The sequence below is a fragment of the Ceratotherium simum genome, chromosome 31 (genome assembly GCF_057802395.1).
Source record: "Ceratotherium simum simum isolate JZ-2026a chromosome 31, ASM5780239v1, whole genome shotgun sequence".
Lineage (NCBI taxonomy): Eukaryota > Metazoa > Chordata > Mammalia > Perissodactyla > Rhinocerotidae > Ceratotherium > Ceratotherium simum.
In genome coordinates this window covers 28,015,768-28,028,387 of record NC_141930.1, presented here as the reverse complement: position 1 = coordinate 28,028,387, position 12,620 = coordinate 28,015,768, and the positions used below count along the sequence as shown (strand labels likewise).

Sequence of the window (12,620 nt, the reverse complement as noted above, 5' to 3'; positions counted from 1 at the left end):
GTGTAAGCATTAACAAATTTTTGCAGCTGTAGTTTTTAAAAATACCTTTGTCTTTTAACTTTTATATTAAAGTGATTTACACACCACCATTATATTATGAGAGTATTCTGAATTTGACTATATACTTAACTTTACCAATGAGTTTTAGTTTCATATGTTTTCACATTACTAATTAGCATCCTTTCATTTTAGTTTGAAGAACTCCCTTTAATATTTATTGTAAGGCAGGTCTAGTGGTGAGGAACTCCCTCAGCTTTTGTTTGTCTGGGAAAGTCTTCATCTATCCTTCATTTCTGAAAGACTACACTGCTGGGTAAAGAATTCATTGTTGGTAGTTTTTTTTCTTTAAGTACTTTGCATATATCACCCCACTCTCTCCTGGCCTGCAAGGTTCCTGCTGAAATATTAGATGATAGCCTTATGGGAGTTCCTTTGTATCAAGAGAGTTTCTTTTCTCTAGCTGCTTTCACAACTCCTGTTGACAGTATTATAATAATGCGTCTCAATAAAGTCCTCTTTGAGTTGAATCTGTTTGTGGACTTTTATGTACTTGGATGTCTATGCCTCTCCCCAGATTTGGGAAATTTGCAGCCATTAGTCCTTTAAATAAACTTTCTGCCCCTTTCTCTCTTTTCCTTCTGGGACTTCCAAAATATGAATAGTTCTACTTGATGTTGCCCATAATTCATATAGGCTTTCTTCACTCTTTTTAAGTCTTTTTTCTCCTCTGACTGGGTAATTTCAAATGATCTGTTTTCGAGTTTATAGATTTTCTTCTGCTTGATCAAGTGTTCTGCTGATTCTCTCTATTCCATTTTTCATTTTATTCACTGTATTCTTCAGCTCTAAAATTTATGTGGTTTTTTTAATGATTTCTAATCCCTGTAGAACCTCTCATTTTGTTCATGTATTGTTTTCCTGAATTTTGGGGCTATCTGTGTTCTCTTACGGCTTGCTAATAAGCTTCCTTAAACCAATTACAGGCAAACCTCATCTTATGGCATTTTGCTTTATTGTGCTCCACACATACTGCGTTTTTTACAAATTGAAGGTGGCAACCCTGCATCAAGCAAGTCTATCAGCACCATTTTTCCAATAACATTTGCTCATTTGGTGTCTCTGAGTCACATTTTGGTAACTCGCACAGCATTTCAAACTTTTGCATTATGATTGTATTTGATATGGTGATCTGTGATCAATGATCTTTGATGTTACTATAATTGTCTTGAGGCACCATGAACCACGCCCCTATAAGACAGCAAACTTAATAAATGTTGTGTGTCTTCTGACTGCTCCACCAACTGGCCATTCCCCAGCGTCTCTCCCTCTCCTCGGGCCTCCCTATTCCCTGAAAGACAATTATATTGAAATTAGACCAATTAATAACCCTACAATTGCCTCTAAGTGTTCAAGTGAAAGGAAGAGTCGCAAGTCGTTCACTTTAAATCAAAAGTTAGAAACGATTAAGCATAGTAAGAAAGGCATGTCAAAAGCTGAGATAAACCAAAAGCTAGGCCTCTTCCACCAGTTAATCAGGTTGTGAATGCAAAGGAAAAGTTCTTGAAAGAAATTAAAAGTGCTATTCCAGTGAACATACTAATAATAAGAAAGCAAAACAGCCTTATTGCTATTATGAAAAAAGTTTTAGTGGTCTGAACCAAAGATCAAACCAGCCACAACATTCCCTTAAGCCAAAGCCTATTCAGAGCAAAGCCATAACTCTCTTCAATTCTATGAAGGCTGAGAAAGGTGATGAGGAAGCTGCAGAAAAAAGTTTGAAGCTAGCAGAGGTTGGTTCATGACATTTAAGGAAAGAAACCATCTCCATAACACAAAAGTGCAAGGAGAAGCAGCAAGTGCTGATGTAGAAGTTGCAGCAGGTTATCCAGAAGATCTAGCTAAGATAATTAATGAAGGTGGCTACACTAAACAACAGATATTCAGTGCAGACAAAACAGCTTTATTTTGAAAGACAATGCCATCTGGGACTTTCATAGCTAGAGAGGAGAAGTCAATGCCTGGCTTCAAAGCTGCAAAGGACAGGCTGACTCTCTTGTTAGGGGCTAATGCAGCTGGTGACTTTAAGTTGAAGGCAATGCTCATATACTATTCTGAAAATCCTACAGCCCTTAAAAATTATGCTAAACCTACTCTGCCTGTGCTCTATATATGGAAAAACAAAGGCTGGATAACAGCAGATCTGTTTACAACATAGTTTACTGAATATTTTAAGCCTACTGTGGAAACCTACTGCTCAGAAAAAGATTCTTTTCAAAATATTACTGCTCACTGATAATGCACCTGGTCACCCAAGTGCTCTGATGGAAATGTAAGAGATTCATGTGTTTTAACGCCTGCTAACACAACATCCATTCTGCAGCCCATGAATCAAGGAGTAACTTTGACTTTCAAGTCTTATTATTTAAGAAATACATTTCATAAGGCTATAGTTGCCATAGATAGTGATTCTTCTGATGGATCTGGGCAAAGTAAATTGCAAAGCTTCTGGAAACAATTCACCATTATAGATGCCCCTAAGAACATTTGTGATTCATGGAAAGAGGTCAAAATATTAACAGTAATAGGAGTTTGGAAAAAGTGGATTACAGCCTTCATGGATAACTTTGAGGGGTTCAAGACCTCGGTGGAGGAAGTAACTGCAAATGTGGTAGAAATAGCAAGACAACTAAAATTAGAAGCAGAGCCTGAAGATGTGACTGAATTGCAGCAATCTCACTATAAAACTTTAACAGATGAGCAGTTGCTTCTTATGAATGAGCAAAGTAAATGGTTTCTCGAAATGGAATCTACTCCTGGTGAAGATGCTGTGAAGACTGTTGAAATGACAACAAAGGATTTAGAATTTTACATAAACTTAATTAATAAAGCAGTGGCAGGGTTTGACAGGATTGACTCCAATTTTGAAGGAAGCTCTATTGTAGGTAAAATGCTATCAAATGGTATTGCATGCTACAAAGAAATTGTTCGTGAAAGAATCAATTGATGCAGCAACCTTCATTTTTGTCTTGTTGTAAGAAATCAACACAGCCACCTTAACCTTCAGCAACCATCACCCTGATCAGTCAGCAGCCAATAACACTGAACAAAGACCCTCCACCAGCAAAAAGATTATGATTTGCTGAAGGCTGAGAATGTGGTTAGCATTTTTAGCAAAAAAATATTTTTTAATTAACGTATGTACTTTTTTAGACATAATGCTACTGCACTTAAGAGACTACAGTATAGTGTAAACGTAACTTTTATACACACTGGGAAACCGAAAAATTCACGTGACTTGCTTTATTGCAATATTTGCTTTATTGCAGGGGACTAGAACCAAACCTGCAATATCTCTGAGATATGCCCTTATTTTGAATTCTTTGTCAGGCAATTTCTTTTGGGTCGGTTACTAGAAAATTATCGTGTTCCTTTGGTGGTGACGTGTTTCCTTGATTTTTTGTGTTCCTTCAAGTCTTTCACTGTTGTCTTTGCATCTGAAGAAGCAGTCACCTCCTCCAGTATTTACTGACTGGCTTTGGGAGAGAGCTACCTTCACCACCAAGTTCGACTAGGGATTCTGAAGTTTTCTTAGATCTTTTCTATGGACATGGCTTCTCCACACTTCTTGTTCCCTCTTGTAGGGTAATTCTTAAAATTGTATGCCTTATCTGAATCCCACAAAGCCAGGCAAGGTGCTGAGAGCCTCCCATTTGTTTTCTCCAGGGCGGTGCCCTGAAATTCTCAAGGCTGTTAGTCTTTTCCCAGTCCTCCAGTCGTGCTGGCTTTCTCCACTTGCCCGCTAGCCATCTGTAAAGGCTCCCTCTCGTGGTCTGCAGAAGCACACACTGAAATCAGGGCAAGGTTGGTGGGTGCAGTGGGGTGGGTGTGAGTGAGGTGTGTGGAGTGTTGGGGGTGCCCGTGGGCCAGTGGGGCAGGGTATACAGGAGAGGAGTCCCCAGCAGCTTGTGGGCGGGCTTCTGACGGAGTCTGTGAGGTGCTTAGTAGCATCCCTTTGATGAGTTCTGAGCCCTGGTTGCTGTGCTCCCACAGCCTCTCCCAACCCCTCAGCCTTATGATCACCTCAGTAAACTAGATGAGGTGAGAAAGAAGTGGGCCTCTTGAGCAGTGTCCTGCACAGCTTGGGAAGCCGGGCACTCGCTCACGTGCTCCCGTGGGTGAAATCACAGGCTGAGGGGGTCTCTTCTGGCACCAAGCTGTACCACCTTGAGGGAAGATTGATGCAAGCAAAATGAAAATATTCCTCTACTCTCTTCAATGCATCTATTCTTGGATTTTTTTGCCCCAATGCTAGGCTGGAATTTCTCTGCTGGACTCCCAGATTCCCACAAAGGTAGTCTCTTCCGTGGGTGACTGTCAAAACTGATGTTCTGTGAGGGAATGACAGTAGAGAACGCCTATTCTGGCATCTTGCAGACATCACTCTAAAGTATTTTGGCTTTAGACCCCACATTCTTAACAACAATGCTATGCTACCTTAGATGAATGAATGTAAGAATAACACCACGCAAAAACCACAGAATAAACTTAAAACACACAAATGTGACTCCCAGAAAATATAAAGTAGATCCTGGGCCTTGATCCCTATAGTTTACAAGCAGAAACGACTGCACCTTATGATTAAGATTTTTGCCTAGAATTCAAGTCAGCTTCTCCATATCCTTTCAAATGAGTATGAGCTAACATGAGAGTCAGGTTAGGGAGAAACAAACCGAGCAAGAGAACAAGAACATCACCACAATTACCTGATCTGCTTTTGCACAACTGCATCTGTAACCTGCTACCTACCACAACACATCTACAAGTTTAATAAATCCACTATCCACCATTGTAAATGGCCTTACCAACAGTTGCTAAAGTTAAAACCACTAAGTCTTCCTCAATTCTTTTCCACATTCCACATTCAATCAGGCAGTAGGTCCCGGAAATTCTACCTCCCAATTCTAAATACACGTCACTACGCATACCTAAAATCTGTCTCTCATTTGGATTCCTACAATAGCCTTCAATTGCTCTTGTCTCCTATGGTGCCTTCACTGATTCATTCATTTATTCAACAACTATTTCACGACTACATATTCTAAACTGTTTTGGACACTGGAAGATAATAATGAACAAAACAGATGAAATCACTGCCTATATGGAGCTTCTCTTCTCAACCCAGTAACCTGCCATCTTCCTAAAGCAGATCATGTCACTCCTGCTTAAAACTTTCCAATGGTTTCTCATTACACAGGGATAAAATCCAGACCCCTTACTGTTATCTACAAGGTAAGTCCTGGATGATCTGGCCCCAGTAAACTCTCTCTGTCTTCACCCTTATTCAATGCCCACGAGACTTACTTGTCTTCTGGTCCCTTGCCCTTGTACTCTTCTGCTCATATACACTTTTCCCAAATCTCTGCAGATGGTCTGCTTCTTTCTTTTTTTTCGGTGAGGAAGATTGGCCCTGAGCTAACATCTGTGCCAATCTTCCTCTATTTTAGTACCTGGGACGCCACCAGAGCATGGCTTGACGAGCCGTGTATAGGTCTGCGCCCAGGATCCGAACCCGCGAACCCCAGGCTGCCAAAGTGGGGTGCACAAACTTAACCACCACACCACCGGGCCAGCCCTGATGGTCTGCTTCGTATCATTCAGCTCTCTGCTCAAATGACAGTGCCTCAGAGAAGACTTCCCTGACTACCATGGCCAAAAGCAGGAACTCTCACTCACTCTTCCCAAATGATCTTACTTTTTCTTTTTCAAAGCCCTTATCAGTATCTGAAATCAACTTATTTCTTTACGTTTACTATCTATCTTGACCCACTAGAACCTAAGTTCTGCGAATTCAAGAACACAGTTCCTTCATTACTGTGGCTCCACCCCCACTGCTTAAACCAGTACCCGGCACAGTAGGTGCTAAATAAATACTTCTTGATTGACAACATTATTCTTTGCTAATTTAGTTTCATTTCTTCCCCGTAATCCTTTTCCACTCAATCTACTCTCCCTCCCTCATGGGTACTGCCTATCTATTCCAGTCCTCAACAGGAAATTGAAGAATAAGAACTCAAGACCTCAAAACACAATTACAGTCATGCACCTCATAACGACATTTCGGTCAACAAATGACTGCATATATGAAAGTGGTCCCATAAGATTGGTACCACATAGCCTACATTGTAGTAGGTCATACCACCCAGGTTTGTCTAAGTACACTCTATGATGTTCACATGACGACAAAATTGCCTAATGATGCATTTCTCAGAAGATACCCTCGTTAAGTGCTGGTGATTATAATGCTAGCCATATGACAGTTCACTTGCTTTGGGGTTAAAGAGGCTTTCGGTTAACGCCTTAAGAAGGTACCATTTACTGCATTTCTCCATAAATCATTACATCCTAATAAGTTTTGGGATACAATGCCTCACACTGTGTCTTTCACAGAGTTGGCATTCAATAACTATTTTCTAAATGGATAAACATTGCTCTACCTGTCTTATTCTCCTTCCAATTTTCAGAAGCCTTTTACTATCAACTACTATCTCTCAAGTGTATCCCCATAAATAATTAAATGTACTCTAGTGTCTCGTATCTTAAAAACAAACATATCAAAAAAAAAAAAAACCCCGCAGAACCTTCTCTTAGTCCCACATAACAACCTAGCCAAGTTCCTTACACGTTTCTTCAAAGACTTGCCTTCACTCACTGTCTCCATTTCTTTACCTCCGACCCTTTTTCAATTTTGTGTCCTTCCCATTAAGCCACTAAGCAAGCTCTCACAAAGTTCGCCAACAATCTACATACAGAACCATTATTAAGAGTATGTATTCTACTATCAGACGGCCTGAGTTAAATTCCAGCTTCTCAATTCACTGAGTATGTGACTTTCCTAGGCTAGTCACCTAATCTTTCTGAGCTGCAGTTACCTGTTGGTAAAAGCAGGTGATAAATATATCTCCCTACAGGGTTCTATGGATGAATCAATGAAATAGAAAACGTGAAACAAACTTATTACAGTGCTTAGCACAGAGTAAGCACTTAATAAAAGTCGGCTGTTATTATTCTTGTTACATTATTATTGTTAGTCTTTGTTATCCTTGGTCCTAAGCCCTGATCTTCCCCTGTCACACTATATTCTCTCCCTAAGCAATCCTGGCCACAACTGGTTTAAATTAATATCACAACACTGATGACTCCCAGATTTGTATTTCCAGTTGACACAACTCTTCAGAGCTGCAGACCCATATATTCAACTACCTCCTTAACATGTCCCCTTGGACATTATCAAAGGCACCTCTAATTTAACAAGTCTAAGACCGTACTCATAATCCGCCTCCTTGTACTTGTCATCCTCCACTCCCCTTCATACCACCAGCAAAACACCAACTGTGAAAACCACAGAGGAGTCATTTTTGACATGTCCCCAGAAATTCTCTCATATCCTTCCACATCTATCTTCTCTACAAACATAATCCCAACTCAAAAGGTATCATCTCTCACTTGAAAAAGCCTCCTAACTGGTCTACCCCTTCCAAACTATTCTCCAAGCATCTATCCTGAGCCCTTCCAATTCAAAACACTATACTTAAGAGTACACTTTAGTTATACCTGCTACATTGCCTTATATACAGAATTAGACAGACCTGAGATGATTATCAAACCATGAAATGAATCTTTGCAAGTCTTAGATTATTTCCTAGCTGTGTAACCTTTGGCAAATTATTTAGCCTTTCCAAGCCTCAATTTCTTTATCTGCAAAATGGAGGCAACAGTATTTAACCTCCTACGTTTTTGTCAAGAGTCTACGTTTTCGTCAAGAGTAAATTAATAACGGCAATAAAAAGCTCAATTCAGTGCTTCCCACTTACTGAGGACTAAATAAATGTTTGTTTATTATTGGGCCTGCTCCTTTGAACTTGTTTTTTTCTCTGCCTGCAATGCTTACGTCTGCACTAATTATCAAATTACTAGTTATCTTGATTTTACAAAAGAGGAAACTGTAGCTCAAAGAAGTTAAATGACTGGCCAGGATCACCTAGGCTGGTGACTGGGCAAGATGTGAACGCACGCATTCTTTGCACTTTATTAGTACTTCTCAAACTTTTCCAGTTGAGTACTCCTGTTGAGAGAGAAGAGTTTAACTCCCATCCTAGAGGTCAAGAGAGGCACAGACCCAAGCTGCTCCTACTAGCTTGGAGTATCATGCTTTATCTTCAAATAAATCACTGTCAAAAACTTTGAACAAATCAAGTTGAGCACAAGAGCCCCTCAAATAGTGCGTACTTTAAATCAAAACTATAAATCTAAGTTTGTCTGTTCTGCGCCTGCAAATCCACTCCAAAAAACTATCTTCGGCCTTCATTTTTACCATTACCCACAACGATATAATGAGACAGTGTCATACAAATGGCTGCAGTTACTATTACTTTCACACAATGAAATTAAGCATCGCTAATGTGTTTAGGAAGAATGGCTGGCCTGAGGACTCTCCCTAGAGAAAGGCTGAAAACAAAAGGAAATTCAGGCATCCTAGGCCAAACTTGAGTTTTCTTAGGACAACACTCACTTCTCTAGAATAGGGTTTCTCAACCTGGGCCCCAATTGAAAAATTAGGCCAGATAATTCTTTGTTATGGAGGGCTGTCCTGTACGTTGTGGGTTGTTTACCCTCTACCTACTTGAGCCAATAGCATTTCACCACTAGCTGTGACAATCAAAAATCTCCAGGCATTGCCGAATGTCCCCTGGGGACAAAACTGTTCCCAGCTGAGTACCCCAGAATGACCCCTGGTATATCCTTTTACTGAGGAGTGAATGTTAGACAGGAGGGCTCAAGCCTCTGACTCCAGAGAGAAAAGACATGGGAGAAAAGAGACTTCCCTCCATTTGCACAGGCACCAACATAAAAGAAAAGAGTATCTGTGCCTTCTCAACGCTAATTTTCCATAAGGAAGTAAACTGAGTGGGATCTCACTTAACTCCTTACCAAAAAATTTCAGGTGAGGCTTCAAAAACAACTAGACTTTTAAAACTGTACTTCTGGGTACTGGGGGAGGGAAGGGAAGAACGAAAAGACTCTGGGACTGTCTCTCTACTTAGATGGCTACAACGTTAGGCCTCTAGTCTGACAACATAGAGACAAAAGGAGATAGCTCAACATGATACCGTTCTACTGTGACATTGTATAAATGAACATAACCTCCTCTATTCCACCAATCACCATCCAACTGAACACCAGAGATGTACATGCAAACACTCAAACAGTCACAAGAAACAAAAAGTTATTTTATATAAAGGCAGAGACTTCAACATCTGCAATTCTGAAAGCTTAGCTTTTGTGTTTAATAAAACGCAGCTCATTACCCTTGGCAGCTATTCCCTTAGAGTTTGCTAATAAGCGAGACAACAAATGCAGAGTTCTGTGGAAGTTACCCAAGGCTAAAGGTTTGGTGGGGAGGAGTTTGCATGTGAACACACAGGCATACATAGATACGTTTGCAATATAAGAATATTTTTGTCTTTACCTTTTTTAAAAAAAACTTCAATTCCCCTTGCTATATTAGACTATTATTGCTTTTAAGCTTCTACAATTTTATGTTTCCCCTAGGAAATCATACTCTAAGTTTTGTTTTAAATAGTCTCCTAAAGATCTAGCTCAAATGAAGAGTGAGACAGTTGATATAAACTGTAGAGTGAAGTCTCACGAGCCTCAGATTTCCCATCTGTAAAGCGGGCATAAATAAAATTTACTTCTTAAAGTTGCTGTGAGGATCAAATGAAGTCCTGTGTGGCCAGCATCTGGACATCCATAATACACTCAGTAAATAGTTACTTTTATTACTGTTATCACTATTATACATCAACTTCTATGAAACTCCCATTTCTTCCACAAACTCTTAGGGAAAAACGTGTGTTTTAGAAAAGAGAGAAAGATATTTTACAAGCACATCTTACATCTAGATGCAAATATAAGGTATTATTTGTGATGATAAAACAGGGTAGGGCAAAAGAAAAAGTGGAAATATTCTGTGTTTTGTTTGAGAATTCTTGTGTCAATTACATCTGGTATCCAGCAGCTTATGATATGAAAGCCAATGTTCCTTCCTGCTGCAAAAAATTTTTTAAAAAGGAAAGGAAAAAAAGACAGAAAGAAACAAAGAGGAAGAAAGAAAACCGAAACAACAATATGATAGACTAGAGGGAAGGTCACACAAGATCCGTAATTCTACAATGACAATACTCTCCTAACTCTTCCAAGAACAACAGTAAAAGGTCAAATACCTTCCAAAGAGGCCAGGGTTTAGATTTCACTGCTTATCTAATTAGTAAAATTCCACTGGAAACAATTTTTCTTCCCAGGATCCAAAATCTACTGTTAGGTGTGTTAAGACATACATTTATAAAGCATTGTTACACTATGTTGAGCTCATCCTCTGGAACTGTAATCCATTTTTAAAAGCTTTATTCATTCAACAGTAGCTCCACTGAAGTGATGAATTCAAAAGTATTAATAACAAATCCAAGATGTCTAGATTTCCCTAAGAAAATGTCAATTCCTTCCCCATAAACCTAACCAAAGAAAAGACAAATGTTCTTCAATCCTTATTTTCGGGAGTAAATATGGGATAGACGACCGAAATGAAGTTGCTGGGAAATATACTTCCAAACACTTCCTAGAAGGGCCCTCAAAATATATGCCATTAATAGGATACCGATAACACCACAGTTAAAGTAGTTCATAAGCAACCCCCCCACAAATGCCCTGCATAATTACAGCTCTACAGCAAGACTTCTCCAGTTCTTAGCCTTCAGTTGGCTCCCAGCAGGTCAGCCATAATCGTGTATTCTACAGTCACGACCCTCCCGGTAATTAAATCAAAGAAAGCTAGAGGGCCTTGGGGGTTCTAGTCCAACCCCTTCATTTTACAGGAGGGCCTGAGGCAGGGAGGCAAGCTCACTTGCTCAGCCTTTTGATCAAAGCACACCCCCGAGCTCCCGATCCCAGGCACGAAGTGCGCGCACACCCGGGGAGGGGCCAGAGGGCAAGGGCCCTGAGTCAGACTGCACGCAACCTCAACCCGCTCTTCCAAGAACTCTTTGTATGACCTCGAGCACCCCAACTTCTGCGTCTCGATCTCCAGGTCTGTAAAAGCGGAACCAGAGCCCCACAACCTGGGGCTGCTGGGGGGAGTCGGGCGCTGGGCCGCGTCCCACGGCTCCCAGGCTCCAGCTCCGAGGGGGCGCTGCCGCCCGTCCGCTGCCCCGGCCCGGCGCTCGGGCACCCACCTGCACCGCAGGGAAGGCGGTCTTGAGCAGGTAGAACATCTTGCGGTTGGACAGCACGTCCCCGCTGGTCATCTTGTCCTCGGCTCCCTCGCGCGTCTTCCCCTTGGACTTCTCGTGGAGGACGTTGCTCTCGCGGACGCGCCTCACCTCCGCGCCGCCGCGGACGGCCGCCAGCACCGACACGGCCAGCATCTCGCGCAGGTCCACGGTGCCCCCGTCGGCCGCGCTCGCGGGCCCCGCCGGGCCGCCGCCCGGCTCGCCGCCCAGGCTGAAGAGGCTGAAGCGGCCGGCCAGGAAGCCCGAGTAGAGGTGGTAGAGCACGCCGAGCCCCAGCAAGCAGAACACGGCCACCCCCAGCGGGGACAGGCGGATGCCCATGGGGGCCATGGCGCCGGAGGCCGGGCGCTCGGGGAGCGGCCCTCACAGGCCTCCCCGCGCCCGCCGCCGCGCGCTCCTGGGCCGGGCGCCGCGCGGACTACACCGGCGCCCGCTCCCCGGCGCCCGCGCGCCCCATCGCCCTGTCCCGGAAAGGCCGAGCCGCGCCGCCAAGCCCGCCGCCGCCGTCCGGCGCCTCCAGCTCCCCCCGGCCGCGCGGTCCCAGCTCGGCCGGCCGGCGGGGCTCACTTCCACGTTGGCCAACGGCCGTGAGGTGAAAGGGGAGCGTCGGTGTGTGTCCGGGTTACGCAAGGGGGCGGCGCGAGGGGCGGGGCCGGAAGGCTCCTCCCTCGGGGCGGGCGGCCTTGGGGGCGGGGCGGCCGGCTTCGGGCTGCGGGAGGTGCTGGACCTGTGCTTGGGGTCGGGTTCTCAGATCACTCCTGGATGTGGAGAAGCTACTCTCCACGCAGGGAAGGATACTGAGTGCTTTGCGAAAATTTAAATTAAATCTCCTTTCGAACGACAGTGTATGGCTGAAATAAAGCCATAGTGATCGTCTGGACTTCCCGTCACTCTCACATTGTTGACGAATGGAGGAAAATACAAGACATTTTAAGTGAGATCTGTATGCTTTTTTTTGCCAGCTCTTGTGTAAACGGATCCTGTAGCTTTAAATCGCCTCTCCGCGCTCTTCAAGGCAGAGCGGGAGGTGGACGGTGACCGGAGGAATTTTACTTGGCTCTTTATTCTGTTGGCATCTCCTGTGGTGATCTAAATGTGTATACATTTATATCTGTATGTATTTATAGATTTCTCACGTTACCTCTACCTGCTAGAATAAACCATCCTCTATGCAGCTGAAAACCAGGCCTTGATCCTGGGTTTTCATAATGAAAAAACACTCCAGGCTTCTCTCACTTGCAAAGATACTTTACCCATACCTTCTTCCCAGAGGTT

The 12,620-nt window shown here is 43.0% G+C and overlaps 1 protein-coding gene across 1 annotated transcript in view; it reads right to left on the bottom strand.

Moving 5' to 3' along the window:
• BPNT2 (3'(2'), 5'-bisphosphate nucleotidase 2) overlaps nucleotides 1-11,902 on the bottom strand; it is a 38,566-nt gene extending 26,664 nt beyond the window's left edge. Inside the window, exon 1 of the mRNA XM_004435722.2 lies at nucleotides 11,289-11,902. Coding sequence (XP_004435779.1) covers nucleotides 11,289-11,675 — 387 coding nt within the window. The 5' untranslated portion in view covers nucleotides 11,676-11,902. The remainder of the gene's footprint in view (nucleotides 1-11,288) is intronic.
• Between the last annotated feature and the right edge of the window lie 718 nt (nucleotides 11,903-12,620).